Source organism: Habropoda laboriosa, unplaced genomic scaffold (genome assembly GCF_001263275.1).
Source record: "Habropoda laboriosa isolate 0110345459 unplaced genomic scaffold, ASM126327v1 scaffold70, whole genome shotgun sequence".
NCBI lineage: Eukaryota > Metazoa > Arthropoda > Insecta > Hymenoptera > Apidae > Habropoda > Habropoda laboriosa.
The window spans coordinates 732078-750107 of NW_017100198.1; the positions used below are offsets into that span (position 1 = coordinate 732078).

Sequence of the window (18030 nt, forward strand, 5' to 3'; positions counted from 1 at the left end):
TTTACAATTCAAGATCATTTTAAGATGTTTAAATAAGTTTAACGTGTTTAAATGCACATCAATGTCTGCTACATCGTACAGTTGAAAAATACGTAAATATGGAAAATACGTCGTGCAAAGAAACATAGGTAAAAACAAGTTTTGAGACGATTTAAATTCCACATAAAAATTTCCTCATACACCACCATAGCTAGAGAAGATAATTAGACGGCCTTTTTTGCGTGGCCCACCCTGTATATTATTATCTTCTACGATCGTATCAATGTAGAGTGATCATACAAGTATGCCAACGTGTTTAATTAGGCACAATATTATATTATGTTTCAATTTCTCGATTAATTATACTGTAACGTACTGATTGCTGCTTTATATTAATCTTTTACGATCTCATAAAGCTACGCTATGATTTTTGCTAATAATTTATTATTTTCTACCTTTTCCAAAGGATCTTTTTTATACGTTTAATTTGAAACAAAAATCTTGTTACATTTGTTGTAAAACGTATTAAGAAAAGTTCTACTATTGATCACAGTAGAAAATCTGACATCACTAGGTTTAATTTCATTCCATTTCTGCTCGGTGGATCTACATAACTACATATTTGTCTATTTATAAGGAGAATTTATATGCGTTTTTCCATCTACTTTGTCGTCTATCCAAATAAGACGTTAAACAAGCTGCGGTTTTTACAATAAATTAATACAATTATTACGATATTGCATTTGTCATTTTTGACTTTATTCTAATTCGAGGAACGGTAGAATTTTGCAAAAATAATCGCAAACGGATGTTTCGTAAGAACGATGTTCATTATAAATACACATTTTCTACGAAACATTAAGTAAACTGAACTTTGAATCGTTAAATACGGAGCTTCAAAGGATCAAGAATTAATAGCTGTTAATTAAAGCTATTAAAAAAGCTATTAAATTAAAATTCGACGATAAATTGTAATAACTACCTGATAGACGAGTTACTATAAAACAAACACCAACGTACATTTAATTATTTCATTACTTGTCAAGTTGTTTATGAACCTCTCTCGGCAAAAACATTTCCCAAAACCTGAAATTTGCAAACGATTCACTTAGTAACACGTAACATGTAAAAACGTTGTCTGTTAAAATCCGAATCCGGTATGTACGAACTAATAATTTCACTTAATTATCGACGATACTTTACAAAGTCATGCGACATATTTTTCCACGTCATGGTACATACTGTTTCGTATCCAGCGTGCTGTACCCGCAAATTTCTGCTTATTCAGGATGAAAAGAAGAGAACTTGTTACCAGAAAAATTCTCGTTAGTCGTGCATTTTGCGTTCACTTGCATTAAAATTGAAAGAATCGTTTACGTTCAAGTTGTTCGTTAGAGTATCATAATGATAACAGTAAGTATTAATCACCGTTGTTTCTGTTCTACGGAAATTTATGCGTCTTTGTCATATGAAACACGAGTAATCCTATAGAAATCCTTTGAAAACAGACGAAAATAACACGTGGTATTAATAGTAATTGAATACGTAACGTGTAAAATATTGAAGTAAAGTGAAATCCATTTCATGAGCTATTCAACCGTTATCCATTAATTTAAGCAAAAAAAAATTCGATTTTTTCAAATCTCAGCGATGGTCTAACCCTTTAAAAGGTTAAGTTAGGTATCATAATACCCCAAAGGAGTAATATTCACTGTTGATGAGTGTTCACCAGTGAATGCTTTGAAAAATACACTGTATTTCCTATTGACAAAATTAGATGCACTTTTCAGCTATAGTTTTTCAAAAAAGAAAAAAGTCAAATCTGCTTAAACTTCCTTAATATAATTACAGGAAGAATATGCATGAAATTACCAGCACATTTCTGTTACGCACGTTTACACATTTTCACAATTTCATTATACGTTACATCGTGTAAATAGGGTTACCATACGTTCGGGTTTGACAGGGAAAGTCCCGGTCGATTTACAAATACGTCTCGGTTTTTTGACATCTTGATTTCTGAGGTGACTTAATTTTTAAAGAACCCTAAAATGTACGCAAATCTATGAACAAATTAAGAGTAACAAAACATTTCCTAAAAAAGTTTGGTCTACAGAAAAATATGACTTGAGACCCAAATAGATCCCTACTATACCTTTAATTACCATTTTATTTCTCATTCTTTTATTTATTTTTATTTTATTCTTCTTCTGTCCCTTTTTTTGTACCAAACCTCCGACTTGGCGATGGAAAAATATGGCAACGTTATATATAAATATATTTTTTTTGTCCACGGATTTTGTTCAATACTATTGCACAATTTTCATGTCACTTCAAAATATATAATTTGCCACTGGCGACCTCGGCTGTCACGCCATGTATGATTATACGATATTAACTCATTCCATTACGTTTTAACTGCTCGATTGTATATGAATCTCTATAGAAGTCAGTACTATTCAAGCAGCCGACACGATCTTCACGAAATAATTTCTCTCGGTATTGCAGTTCTTCGCATTTCTCATATACTGCACTTATATTTCATTTCCTCCATAACCGTGATAAAGTATAACGATATAGAAATTTGTAAAAATAAAAAGAGGGAATAAAATGTTACTGTAATTTTATATTAAGTTTAAAGCGCTAGGATTTGTGAAAGAATCATTTGGGATATGTTGCAAATAGACAAATCGACCTGTAGTCAGAAGTTTTCTTATTCGTACAACATAATTGAAAAACGACAACTTTTCTCGCATTTCACGCGATTGTACGTGCAAATTTTAGTAATTACAGTAAAATCTACCTCTTGCATTTCAAGTTGAACGAAGAATTTTTCTAACACGTATTTGTGGAAAATATAGAAGCCCAAATGTTATGTAGAACAAGTTAAAAAGAGTATCACAAAACGTTCGAAATTGAAGCTACAGCGAAATCTATCGGGTGTTGAATATTTAAAGATGACAGAATAAAAATGAAGTATTTTTCTTTTGTTTTGTTTAAGTGTGGAATTGTGAGTTTTGACAAAAAAGGGGAAGTCAACGATGCCGCCAGTTCAAGCGGTAAAATACGAGCAGGAGCTGAAGAAGAATCCAGATTTGAAAGATGAAGATATACAAATATTGCGCGAATGGTGCAAAAAACAACCTCACCTACCGCCAATAACCGACTCCGAGTTGGCGTTATTTTTGCACAGTAATTATTATAAAATGGAAGCGACGAAAGCGACCATTGATACATATTTCACTGTAAGGACTCACGTTACCGAATTCTTCCACAACAGAGATCCTCTTGGAACGAAGGAATTGAGGAAATCGTTTCAGACAATGTGAGCATACGAAGCAGAAACCATTTTTAGACTTTATATAACTTTAAAATAATCATAAATAGTCTCTATCGCGTGAAGTTAATAACCGCGGGAATAATTACGCGAAATGTGAATTATGAAAGGATAATCTGGTATATATGATAAAATTTTTCAAAGGAAACTACAAATGTTAATGTTAAATTTCAGTGCTACATACATGTATATCATTTTGTTTCTCCTTGCGTTTCATAGGTTGAATTTTTCTTTAATATTTGGCATTTATGTAACATATATATACTGTATATATGAAAAAAATAATAATGTTACAGAAAGAATGTATAAATATTAAAAAAAATTCAAATATGAAATGCAAGGAAAAACGAAATTATATGTATACGATATAAATATACCAGATTAATTTAACATTAACATTTCTAATTTTCTTTGAAAATTTTTTTATACCTATATATACGCTTTGTTACATTACCTTTCATATACAGTTGTATAAACTTTTTTCAACAAAGAGAATGTAAAAAATATTAGCGAAAAGAAATTCAAAATACAACGAAAAACAGAGTGATTTTGTTGGAAAAGTCATCGTAAAATTGCAACTGAAGCGGACTTTATATTTTCACAGTCGTTACGTACAATTCTCACGGTCTCAATTATCTTCAATCACGCATTATTCTGCCCATCAGTTGCACGAGCAAAGTTTACAACCTATTCTGTCCTGGACAATTTTATTATCGATAGAAAATCTCTATTAAATTTACACAAAGAAATAATTTACACTTAACCCAATGATGAATGGTCGTAACAATGATTCCAGTACCGTCCAGGTTTTAGAGAACAAAACGCCGGAAGGCTACTCGATCCTTTACGGAAGGTTAATTGACGATGATCCTTCGCATTACGTTTACAACGACGGAATGAAATATCTGAGCATGATAGTCGATCTATGGCTTCACAGCGAAGGCACCTCCAATGGACATATCATTTTATTCGACATGAAGAACGTAGGATTTGGCCATGCTGCTCGATTAAGTCCTATGGGATTGAAGAAGTATCTTTTTTATTTGCAAGAAGCGCTGCCGGTTCGTTTGAAGGGATTCCATTTCATGAACATCACGGCGGTGATGGACGTGATATTGAACATGATGAAACCGTTTATGAAGAAGGAACTACTTGACATGGTAATAGAAAGCAACGTTTTAACACACATTTTGATCACCGATCAATTTCGATTGATCACCGACGAGAAAAGAATAATGCACGAACAGATATTTTTCGTCGATAAAATTCAACGCTTTTGTAATTGAACATTTGCCCGCGTACTTGATGGTACTACTATAGTGAGATCGTAAATCACGACATTAACCCCTTGCCGTGTAATAACGAGTCAGTCTCGTGCCACAGATTTTGGTCAAGATCTGATAAAAACAGTTACATCAGTAAGAAAAATTAATTTTAATTCGAATTTTCGATTTAATTTGTAAAACTGAAGATTGGCAAATTTAATTAATCTATAATACATCAGCTTTTCTAAAACATATTGAAAAACAGAATTTTTTATTTCCCACGTTGCAATCTTTGCCGAAGCTGGCGACCAGCAATCGATGTTCTAATAGAAGAGATTTCACAATAATGCCTCCATTTTGTAACATTTTTACTTTTTAAAAATTGGAGGTTAAAGTTGCGAGTTACATTTATGTCCTCTGAAAACATTGAAATTTTTCGTTTAGTAGTTACCTATGAAATAAATTTCCAAGCTTTATCTGTTTTTAAGAAGTGAGTAAGTGTAATTATTCTGATTCTCCAATTTTCTAGTGTTTCTAATATCTCACGTTATTTTTAGTTTGAAGCTTAACTTAATTTCAGTATATGTATTATGAAACTCATATTAACGATTTGTTCTATGTAGCTTCACACACATACGACTTTGGATACGTTGAAGAAATTCTTCCCCGTAGACATATTACCGAACGAAGCCGGTGGAAAGGCCGGTGTATTGATGCACCTTCATGAGAAGGCGGTGAAAGAACTGGAAGAAAATCGCGAATGGTTCTTGGAGGAACAACAAACGAAGCGTGTTGACGAATCCTTGAGACCAGGTAAAGGGAAAACAGCAACTGATTTGTTTGGCGTTGAGGGGACATTCAAAAAGCTCGAAATTGATTGAACGATAAAAAATGTACGTTTTTTTAACATAAAAAGAATACGAAAATTAAACAATGACAACTATAACAATTAATTCATTGTAAAGATTGTTGGAACAATTTCTGAATAAATCTATACGAAAGCATTTATTTTGTTTCCTTTCTAATATTACTATTCGTTGATTATTTACTTCGTAATTTTACAAGTAAAACAATAAGAATATATTGCACTGTTGCAATTGACAATAGTTTCGTTGCATTTCTTATACTTTTGCAAATTGAAGGACACGAATAACGTAGTGAAAGGTGATGAAATAAAATTAATCGCTGTTTGCTTTTAACAGTGTTTCAAGAGTATATAGGTATGTATATATCAAAGTTTATATTAATTTATAACAAGTTCTTTTCTAATTGATAATTCAAAGGGAAGGTATTAGATGTTTTCTATATTCGAATACATTAAAATTTATTAAATCTTATTTATTAAACAATTACAGGTTTCTAAATTCTATCTCAAGTATTGATATCTATCTATAGTTTTTTGTTGGAAAACATTTCCATTTGAACACGTATTTTATATATTACTTTTTCACTTTCTACATGTTTTCGATTTAAACAATTATTCAAGCTACTCCACGAAGAATAATTATAAGGGTTATTGTTAATCTATAGCCGACTAAATAAAAGATTTATCGTATAGTTTGTAGGTTATAAATAAAAGATTTACTGTTAACCTATAGGCTATTAAATAAGGGATTTATCCTTAACTTATAGGTTAGGTTACGTTAGGATTTATTATACCAGATTATTTGATAAATATACATTGAAAATCTTCAAAAAGCTGTAAATCTGACAATATAGTGAAACATTTTCAAAAAGATATGTATGTAATATGTAAAAGAGTTTTTATTGATATTGGCCTTGATGCAGAGATGTTTTCACACATTACAACGAGCTAGAAAAACACCACTTTCCATTTTAATTGTGTTACTACGAAGGAATGCTTATTATGTTCGAAGAAGCGTCAATGTTAAAACAGGCTTAACACGTATTACCTCCACCTTTTCGTCAGTTTCTTATATTACTTTCACTGGCAGACTATTCTCTCAGTTTATACCAATACGTGTTAACGAAGGTGTCGACGTACCGCGGCGAAGATGAAGAATCTAATGGTAAGCGCATCAGTACCACGAGATCTACCATATCTGATTACATAATTTTCGAAAATTGTTCTCGAATCATGCTGCAAACACAAAATTCTATTTAAGGCCTGAAAACGGGAACAATTTTAATTAAACGGTCAATTATAATGCATCCGATACAAGTTGAATATGTATTTCATCTGTCAGATTTAAAGAAACAAAAGGTTTTACAATATAATAATGCACAAACAATTGTTATGTTACGTTTGTCAAAAAGAATGTTTGTTTTCGTCAAAATTACTATTGCATGATGCGATCAGAATATTTCGTAATTCGTTTGGAATTCTGACCGTTCACAGATCTCACCACCTGACACATAATATGATTACATTAGCATTTTTATTAATTTTTTTCATATTTTATATTTAAATGTTTTCTTCATCATCAACTATCGAAATAGGACAATTATTGCAATGGAATCTACTTATTTTTAATTTAAGAATTTATACAAGTAAATTATTTGGATATAAGTAATAACGAGCATAGTTATCGAGAAATTTCATCGATCATATTTTTGCGAGCACTGCATATAATCTGATGACCGATACTGATCGATTTATTAGCTTGGAGAAACCAGAAACGGAGACAGGCTTCCAAACAATGTTTGTATTTACTTACCTACTGTTGTGTGATATAGCGGATGTCTCAGTTTTTCCAGATCAATCTTTGTCAAAAACTGGAACACCCTGTGTAAAACCAGTGTGTTATATTATTAAATACGTCTAACAACGACAAAACCCACCGCAACAATATCGTATTAATAGATGTGTATAATAAAGAAGGAAAAATATGACGAAATATTCCTATGCATTCAGTCATTCAATTAAATATGTATATAGTGAAATGAATCAGTCAAGATAACTGATTAAAGAATGATCTTTTCGATTTAGATCACAATCGTTTTGATTCACTCCTGCTTGGGAGATGTATCACATCTTTTGCCAGAATATTCAACGACTACTACAACTCCACCACCACCCCCAAGACCTTACAATTTTAAATATCAGGCAGGACGACATCCTGGAAACGTTGATCGAGTTCATGAAGAAAGTGGGGATGGTTCTGGACACGTTCAAGGTATATGTATAACTATCGCATATTTCACATAAACAGTAATTGCAAGTAAGAAATATTATTCATGTTTTATCCAAGCTTTAGAAAGATGAAAATGTAGTAAAATATAACAATGGGCAATCTTTTAAAGATTAATTACAATTGACTACTATTTATAATTTGTCTATTTTGGATTATAAATGTTAGTTTATTAAAAGTTATACGTTAATAAATATTACAGCGAGTCGAATTATATCACTCCTTTCGTACGTTACACCTGAACAGAGCAACTGAAAAACGTTTTCCGCAGTATTACCAACACTTCTGAACTAATATCTCTAACAGTCTATTTAAAACTAAAAGCTAATTCCAAGCCTAAACAGGCTCACTTTTGTATTATAATATATTTAACATTTATTTTGTTTAATTAAAATTATTAAAATTGATTCCTTTATCACTTATCTTTTAGGGTCTTATTCTTTCGTCGATCCTAAGCAAAAACTACGAACAGTACAATACACAGCCGATGAAACTGGATTTCATGCATCCCTAATAAATTACGAGGACACGATTGCCCAACCTGTTGATTCTGAAGCGGTAAAACTCGCTAAGGAGAAACATATACGACTTTACCAAAAAATCGCCGAAGCAAATGCTCATGGCGTTCCGGTAAATCTCCCAAGGGTAATAAATATTTCTTTTATTATTTTCAATACTCTTTTTTTGGTATTATGATTCATATTTTTGTAAGCAGTAAAAAATATTATACAGTTCAAATTTTTATAAATTTTAAAACATGTAATGACGGATACAAAAAGATGGAACATCCATTAGTGTTATGTTACTTTTATGTGAAAAACGTTATCATCAAATTTAAGTATTTTTTGAAAAACATTTACGCAACGTAATTTACGCGAATGCATAAAAAAGAAACGTCGTGTATTTTAACGTTTTGCATAATCAGCTAAGATGAATCATCAAATATATGAAATCATAAATTACTTGAATACGTACTGTACACTAAAACATTTCAACCATTTTGTTAATTACTTAACATATATACACTTTGTATTTACGTTGAAACAACAGCAATTCAATTTTAATTTTGTGTAATAAGACAATAATACAACAATCAATATCAATATAATATACCATAATTTACGTATAATATATTATCGTACGACATTTATACTATAGTTAATTTACGAAAAGCTTATGAACTTTTCATATGTACTGTTTTTATAACATGTCGCTGCCACCGATGTAGCATATGCGATCCAGAATGTATTATCCAATGTACTATCGATTTTCTGTGAACGTGTTAAGGGGTGTTCAGACAATCAATTATTGACAAACTACACTTTCCTCATACGTTCAATATTTATTGACAATACATATAAAAATCCTGGAATATTGACAATGTATATTGATCGTCTGAACGCTCCTTTAACCTATAATTCATCAGTGATTCACCTATAGAAGCTTAACAATTTTTTAAACGTTTTTCATATTAACTTTGTGAACAAGTGCGCTCAAAAGAGACTCAATTTCATCGCTACAAATGATTCGAAACGGTAGCTTTCACCTGACGATAACGTGCTCGTCTTGCAGGATTCTGCGAGTGTGGGTAGAGCGAAGGACAGACACACTCAGCTTTACCAGAAAATCGCCGAGGAACATGCCGCGATTGCCGCTCAAAGAGAGGCCGAACGACTAACTTACGAGGCCACTTCTGTTGTTAACGATGTAAATCCAGATCACGTGTACTGACCTTACAATACACGTTCATAAGAATCACTTTAGAAACACGATGACGTCGAGTGTTATTTAAAACGGCCGTGTCAAATGCAACTTTCATAAGTTTTAATACTCAATAGAACATACAGGGTGATTTGTGAAAAGGATCTGATAATTTAGACATTTACAATGCTTACTAACATGAGCAGAGAATGTTTGTGACATGATTAATGTGACAAAGTATATCATTGCTGAAGTCAATTAATAATTAATAATTATTGCAGTCATTTGAAGTTAAATTTTTATTCTAATTTTTTTTTATAAAGAATATTTTATTGTTTATCTTTCATTTAAATGAAAATTCAAACGAATCTGAGTTTCTCAGATACACTGTACTCAGAAACAACTGATTGTATACAAACATTTACTTAGCGATCGAATCGACTTATTACAACGAATAAACCACAAGGTACATAAATTACGTATTCGAATAATTTTGCTATGTGAAATTTGAGCATTATTTAACTTACCGCTTGTTATTTAAAACGATATGTGCATTAAATAAATAAAATATATGTTTTTACCAACTAAATTGTCCACTTTAATACATTAGAAAACGATTAACTCATTAACACTATTATAAAAAAATATACGGCAATAATATCTCGCATATTATGGTGTACTCGAATATTAATGTTGAGCAGTTTGCAAGATATAAAATGTTAGAATGTTGAATAATCAAATAAAACAGGTTGACATATCATTATACTTGTTATAACATATGCATCAAATATTTTCCGTCACTATAAAATTACTTCGGGTTTTCATTAAAATATTTTTCAACTTATAGCGTCGATATTGTCAAATTTTTTTCTTACTAAAACATGTAACGTATGAAATAGATGGTAATCTTATGGGGTAATATGTATCCGGAGAATATTCCCGGAAAAATTTCCTAACCGATATGATTTGGCATTATATGATGAAAAATTACTTTTTTCTAATTTAAGAGTCGTAGATGTTCCACTGCTATTGCTTCTCTTAACTTTTCTAAGCACAGTACATGTCTGAATGAATGGTTTCATTTCTCGAAAGTAACTCGAAATACAAAACACATGGAAAAGTGTATAAACGCATCGTAGCATGAACTTATTAGACGACCTAATACAATTTTTCGTGCAACTTATCAAAATAACATGAACGTACTCACAAACCTTACTTCGATAATGTATCGATCTATCGTTAGTGCATCTACTATAGTTAATCTGTAGCTTATTTCAGAGAGTTCGGTATCATTTAATACAGATCCTTACGTACTACATACAATTGCGCTTTATATTTTGTTCAAGACGAAGCAATGTCGAGAAAACGTAAATTACCAAACGTAAAAGAAAGGTGTCGTATTTGTCTCATTGATAATGGATGTATGACTAATTTATTCGACGAACGTGTACAATCAAAAGTAAACGATTTAAGTAAATGCACTTCTATCAATGTATGTTTACACTACATTTTTAAACTTAAACATTTGATTGTATGCCTTATTTTATTGTATAACTATGCAATTTCTCTTTGTAGGTCAAGGACGAACATGGTTTGCCAACTATTATTTGTCATATATGCCTTTACAAGTTAGATATGTGGAATGAATTCAAAGAACAATTTATACGGTCAAACCAAATGTTGTTGAGTCAACTAGAACTTGCAGAAACATCTGAAAATGAGGTAAGAATATTGAGCTTACAGAAAGTAACTTTCTTTCAGAAAGTGGACTTAATAAAAGACTTTTATTGTGTGTAATTATATATAAATGATATTTTTTATTATTTGTGTATGAAAATATATATATGTACATTATATTCAATAATTTATACATTGCTATATTCTTTTGTATTAGAATTTGCAATCTAAAAAAGCATGCAATAATCTGGAGCAAAGTGGAGAAGATAGTCTTTCTGATACTTCTGAGAAGGTAATATTAATATTCTCAATTTAGTTTTCATTTTTAACAATATGACATATAAATGCTTTCATTTTAGAAAAAATTAAAGCCAGACATACCTCCATTAATACCTTTAGAGTTCACAAATACGGATAGAGTAACAGAACAAACAATGCTTAAGGACATGTATATATCTGAAGATGATGTCACATCATCAAAGGACTCTTCACAAAGAGCACATGATGCATCCAATGATGATAAATGTAAAAGTGATGAAAAGCAAGAGAATAAAGATAATGCTCAAGTGAAACCATCATTAGTTCCAGTGAAGGTTAAACCATTAACTGGAAGACGTAATAGAACAACTGAACGAAGGAAAGCATCAACTAAGAGGTGGGTTGCAAGAAAAAAAGCACTTTTAGCAGCAACAGGAGAAAGTGTCTCAGATACAGATTCTCTGGGATCAGATGATACTCAGTTGTCACCAGTGCAAAAAGCACGAGCAAAAACAAATATGGATAAAGAGGTTGACAAAGGAAAGAGATGGGCTATAACATTAGGAAAGTTTGAAACTGATATGGCAGATAAATATGCTATTAAACATGATAAAGACGACTTTATGAGTGTGGATACCGATTCTGATACACATAGAACAAGATCTCTTAAAGATATCAGTTCTGATACTTCATTATCAATAACTAAAAGTATTTCTGTGAAAGGATCTACTGAACAAAATGAAGTAAAGAAAAATACATTTTTTGAAGATACAAAAGAAAAAGAAAATTCTCCTGTTTCATTGCCAGAAAAAATTGTTAAAAAAAAATTACCAAATAAAGATAAAATAGAAATTATTGAAGACACATTTACTCCATGTTCAGTAAAGTCAGAATTAGAAATTGGAGATGCTACATATATTGTTACTTCTACATTAACGCTTGCGGAACCGCATTACCTGAATAAAGCAAATTTGAATACTTTATCAAAAGAGTTTAAAAATGGCAATAGTGAACAAAATTCTCAAGAAAAGAATACTGATATTATAGATGCTGTACAACTTCGTCGAATAAATCCAGTTCCAATAGATTCTACTGATAAAAAATGTATTGAAAGATGTTTGAATATAGAAGTAGAAGGGACAGAGATAGAAGCTTTAAAGCGTGTACAAGTTGAACTAGCGGGTTTTGTAGAGAAAGAAATGAAACATAGGTTATTTGGAACAACTAGTGACAATATTAATAACGATAAAACAGGCAACGGTTGTAAAAATTCATATCAAACTTTAGATCAACAGTTGAAAAGTATAATAGTAAAAACTATAAAGAAAAATTTTGAATCTTCTATGATGAGAAGTTGTGGTTCTGATTTTAACTCATGCAGTCAACAACCTGGAAGGGTTTCACCAGCATTGGTAAAAGAAGCAATAGGTTCTAAAAAGTATCAACCAAAAATTTTATTGAAACGTTTAGATATAGCAAAAGAAAGTAAACTTCGAAGTATTAATAACCTGCATGTTGTAGCTAAACGCACAGTTAAAAATAAACTTGGTGGACCATTTAGTATGGTTTCCCACAAAAGGCAAAGTGTGCCACCAATAAGGTATAATGACTACAATACTTCTGCTTTGGATTCTGACTCATATTTATCAGAAGAAACAGAAGTATCTGAAACGTCTAAGACAGAAAATCATAATGTACAGAAATCACAGGAAGGTAAAGGACAAATGAATGCAACAAATCAAGTAGAAGAATCTAAACACGCAGATTCTAATACGGTTGTTAAAATTGAAAATAAAATAGAAAGCCAAGAAAATGTTTTTAAAATAACTTCACCGCATGGAGAGAAGCATATGTGTGGTGTTTGTGAACAATCGTTTAACAGCCGTAACGATGCAGTAGCGCACGTTCGTATGCACAAAACAGAGACTACCACCATACTACGTCATAACAAACATAAAATGATGCGATGTAAGAGGTGTCATGAAATAGTGGAAGCTAGATTTGTAAAAGCCCACGTGTGTAAATCTACAAAGCAACAAATTCATAAATGTTATGTATGCAATTCCACATTTCGAACTGAAAAACTTTTGGTTCGTCATTTAGAAAGCCATGATCAATCTGAATTTAATATAGAAAGTATAACAAAAAGTGAATCTCAAAAGTTAACAAATGCAAATACATCGCAAAACATTAAAGAAACAGTATATTTAAAATCTGAAAAAAGTCAAATTTTAAAAGGAGAAAATAGTTTGGTTGTAAAATTGGATAATCCAAGGCTAGAAGTTGGCAATGTTCAGTTAGAAAAATCTGGGGCAACCAAAGGAGTCAAAGGAGACAATTCATTAGGTGTGGAGAAACCAAAGGAAACGTACACATGCTTTGTATGTGATAAAATATTTACAGATGAGGAAATATTAAAAGATCACTTGCAAAAGCATTGTGATGATATGAGTGAAGATGATCAAAGTCCTGGTAAAGAACAATATCAATGTGCTATTTGTGGTGATTCATTAGAGTCTGAAGATGCACTAGAGGCACATGTTGAAAAACATTTGTTTGACGAAGAAGACGATAATCCTAATCTTATTAATATTGCTAATGAGAATGATAAGTCAAAGGATGAACCTTATCACTGCCTGCAATGTTCCGAAACATTTAATTCAGAAATGTTATTGGAAATGCACATGCAAGCTCATGAAGAAGAGGCTGCAATAGCAGAATGGGAGAAACAAGGAATAAAAGCTTATGAATTTCAATGCATGATTTGTGATGAACTTTTTGAAACAGAAGAAGATTTATCAGAACACTTAGACATACACAATGGAAATGCGCATGTTTGTCAGTTATGCGATAAACCATTCCCTAGTCTTGAAGACTTGCAAAAACATGTTGCAACTCATTGATAAAATTACTATAAAGTACATTAATAAGGTATAATGTTTGTGTATAATTTTGGGCGTAATAATCGTTGAGTATATATTTTATAGGATGACCAAACAAAAATTTAATTTCAATATTGTTTTGTCATAATAGTCACTTTGTCCATAAATATAAATTTAAAAGATATCGTTAATATAGTAAATAAAACTATGTATAACAATATACGGATATATTAGGGTTTAAAAACAGTTTCTAAGTACATGTATGTACAAGTTACTTCCATTTCATAATTTAATGAACTTTATTGCACTTACTTGTTTTTTGAACGATGTTTAGTATTTTCAATATTGATGATCTGCATGTGCAGGTGCGACTTACAAACATTTGAAATTCATGCAAACGGTAAACAATACGAAGATTACATGTAAATTAAACGTAAAGATTTTAATTACAGTAATTGCGTTACCGTACCAGTTTTGTAGCAATTTATAAAAGATTCATTTGTATGTACATATGCTAATAATATTTCACATGTACGTATAAATGCATTGAACTTACATGTATATAGTAATACTTAATAAAGTACAGTTTAAATTTTAGTAAGTATTAATTGTTTATGCATAAATAAAGTGTAGTTTTATTTTCAACATACACGTAATATTTACCAGAATAAATTAGAAACAGGTCCGGTTAAATAAATACTTGTGTATAAATTATAATCTGTTTTGTTGACTGAAATTTAACATGTATATTAACGAGTATGCAAATATAATATGTTTTGATACGGTATAATGTTGTACATTAACTGTTCCTTTTAACAATTTTCACTCAAATAATGTACATTTAATTATTCTGGTCAGAGCGTGGTTAATATTATATTTATCCTCGCCATTAATATATACGAATTTATCACGCGACAATTCGTTGCTAACTTAATTAGCATTTACGAAATTTATTTTGACGCAATTAAGTTATACATAATAAATTTTATACACAAACTAGAATCTATTTAACAACATTATGGAATCGCGAACACTCTTTACAGAAAATAATTTGGAGGACTAATGATGTAAACAATTACAAAAATCAGTCGCTGGCTGAATTGTAAATGTTATTATATATTCTACTATATTTACATAAATACTGTGTATAGTGACACGTTATTTACTCGTGGAGAATAACTAGCATTTATCACTATATACCATGAAAATTTGACTTGGCTTGTAATAAGTCGATCCTTCCGAGTGCTTTACGAAATCAAAATATATAAATAACAACTGACTTCGTTAAAGCCGACTATAACTGCTTCTCCAATTCGTCTCGTCGTATGGAAAACTATAAATGCTTTCTTTTCGAACCATTTAAAATCTACAGTTCGTTTGGTTTCACAATTACTCCGCAGCGTTCTTCTCTATATTAACTTAAAGAGTGTGTCTCTATACTAAAGATATTCTGAAAGCATGTATTCGTGAAGGTACATTGATTGACGGTGAATATTTAACTTAACGTCAAGTAATTTATGCTACGAAAGAATATATTTGACTGCTTTTCAATATATTTTGCGCTTTCATTTTCACATTCTTTAGGTCGTGTTACGTCTAATAGAAAAGGAGTAATGATTATATGAAATACCTTCGGTACGTTTATACTTAATTTTATATAAAATTCTTTTGTTTAATTAAAAAAGGTATTACGATTTTAGTCTCATAAACGATAGTTCAACATTGTTTTAATATCAGAAATTATGTACAAAGAGTACGATAACTGATGGCTTAAATTTTTCACTATAATTTATCATAAAGCAAATATTTTCATATAATTATAATTTATAATCAGAATTTCATTCCTTATAAGTTAATAATTTTCTGTTCTGTTTTTTTTTTCAAATCAATATTAAAACATTATAATTATAAAAAAGAAAAAAACTGGACAATTCTGGGTCCCAAATTTATTTACTCAGTACATTTAATGTACGTATTTTCCAAGTGTTTCTCACTTCCTTTTTCCTTTTGTTTATGCCGATGTACTTCGAACATCATAAAATCTCAACTCCATTAAACAATTGCAACTTTACATACCGTTTGCGTTCTTAAATCTATTATATACAACGATACCATTCGGAAAGAATAGGTTTTAATAGTATCATTTGAATAACAATAAATTAAATATACCTCTTGTCGCGTTCGCCGAAATGTTCCATAGCAACAATGCTAAAATAATTATAGTGAGTCGAAAAAAAATGTATGATTGTACATTATTTGAAAAAAATCTAAACTTACAATATACTCGTGGTGTATGCGTTATCCATCGTATCGTTTTTAGCACTAATTTAGATCGATGGATATAGAAAACCCTAGCTACCTACGAAAAATCGTTACCCGTCAGAGTAAAAGTTCTGTTTCAAGTGCTAATCGCATCGATACTAATATCGATCTCAGAGAGAGAAAAAAAAAAAACGAAACAGGCGCACGCATTTTCATTTTCACGCTTATACACAATTTTGTTTATCGATCGTTGAATTTCAATCGTTTTATTTGTAACATCGAACCGTAAGATTTAATCGTACTATAGCTTTTCATGTGTTATTTCTTTCTTTTTTTTTTTAGCGATCATGATATATCACACAAAATGAACGATCTCTAATATAGAGTCTCACGTAAACTCTCTTATCTAAAGACATTTACAAATTTTTTCTTATTTTAAACGAACGCGCTATTTCATAGAGAAATAAAGAACAAAATAAAAATTTTGTTTTTTTTTTCCTTTTTCTTTTGCTTCCGTACGTGTTACGTGTTAAGTAACTAACAGTGTTCATGAAATTTGGCTTCACGTGGTAATTTACGGGGACACAAGCTCTACGTAGCTTGCGGGATAAAGACCCACTCTACCGTCTTTTCGTCCTTTACACCATCCTTGCTCGTCTTTGTCTGCTAATTTATCGAATATGTCGCCTGCGAAAGTGTAAGAATTTCGTGTGTTATATTATGTCACGAACGTAATTAATATGTATAATAAAATTCCGAAATACTTCATATATGGTAGAACATATTGATAATATAATGGAACGAAGAAGGGGGAAGGATAGTTTTATTCAAATGTTCTAGGTCTTGTTTCGTGGTAGAAGACACTTTTACAACGATATTAAGCTGATTACAAATGAATGCAACGTTGGTTTTTCGCATACCTTCTTTAAAGCTAAGCTCGTCTACGTCGACCCCTTCATAATCGTACAATGCGCGTACAAGAACACCAGGTTCTCCATTATCTACCAACGGTTCGCGGCTATACTCCTCCCACTCTTCCTCTTCGAATGGATTTGTTTCTTGTTTGGCATTCGTACCATTACTGGGGAAAAACATCGTTCACATTATGAACCTTTAAATTTGATTTAAAAAAAAACGTAAACGCCTTCTCATTCCACAATTTTTTTCCTTTTTTTTTTGTGGTAAGACCATTATGTCGTCGCTATAGTACTTCCTTGGATTTTCATTAAAATATTTTTCGCTTTTGGCACGAACGTACGGGATGGCCTGGTAAAACATTGAAACGAAGTGAAATGGTAATATTTAATTACAAAATAAAATTGAAACATAAAATATCGATATTGCTGAATTCGTGACACTAATTCTCTGTGAGCACTGAGTCGAATAATATCCTTTTTCGTCTAATGAAAATGAAACTTTAGGAGACCGTTGCGTACCTTATTATAAATCAACTTATCGCCAATACTATAAACTCTTATTTATATATTAGAATTACAGTAATTATAGATTTTTTTTTA

At 31.0% G+C, this 18030-nt stretch overlaps 4 protein-coding genes across 8 annotated transcripts in view; 3 read left to right on the plus strand and 1 right to left on the minus strand.

Moving 5' to 3' along the window:
- The first annotated feature begins 2432 nt into the window (after positions 1 to 2432).
- LOC108570364 (alpha-tocopherol transfer protein-like) lies at positions 2433 to 5490 on the plus strand. The gene is made up of 4 exons (XM_017932217.1): positions 2433 to 2478; positions 2981 to 3304; positions 4113 to 4476; positions 5205 to 5490. Exons 2-4 carry the CDS (start codon positions 3021 to 3023, stop codon positions 5460 to 5462), a joined length of 906 nt encoding a protein of 301 aa, XP_017787706.1. The 5' UTR covers positions 2433 to 2478; positions 2981 to 3020; the 3' UTR covers positions 5463 to 5490.
- Positions 5491 to 6452: 962 nt separating this feature from the next.
- On the plus strand, positions 6453 to 9527 carry LOC108570372 (cuticle protein 7). Its single transcript, XM_017932226.1, has 4 exons — positions 6453 to 6611; positions 7532 to 7718; positions 8164 to 8378; positions 9306 to 9527. The coding sequence occupies exons 1-4, from the start codon at positions 6597 to 6599 to the stop codon at positions 9462 to 9464; spliced, it is 576 nt and encodes a 191-aa protein (XP_017787715.1). The 5' UTR covers positions 6453 to 6596; the 3' UTR covers positions 9465 to 9527.
- Positions 9528 to 10788: 1261 nt separating this feature from the next.
- LOC108570369 lies at positions 10789 to 14272 on the plus strand. The gene is made up of 4 exons (XM_017932222.1): positions 10789 to 10926; positions 11010 to 11156; positions 11329 to 11403; positions 11471 to 14272. Exons 1-4 carry the CDS (start codon positions 10789 to 10791, stop codon positions 14270 to 14272), a joined length of 3162 nt encoding a protein of 1053 aa, XP_017787711.1.
- A 2755-nt stretch (positions 14273 to 17027) lies between these two features.
- The window catches only part of LOC108570354 (protein kinase C and casein kinase substrate in neurons protein 1), a 43005-nt gene continuing 42002 nt past the window's right edge, over positions 17028 to 18030 (minus strand). For all 5 annotated transcript variants that reach the window (XM_017932205.1, XM_017932204.1, XM_017932206.1 and 2 more), the window contains 2 exons: positions 17434 to 17594; positions 17028 to 17200 (listed from right to left, as the gene is read on the minus strand). In XM_017932205.1, the coding sequence (XP_017787694.1) occupies positions 17088 to 17200; positions 17434 to 17594 (274 nt within the window). In that variant the 3' untranslated portion in view covers positions 17028 to 17087. The remainder of the gene's footprint in view (positions 17201 to 17433; positions 17595 to 18030) is intronic.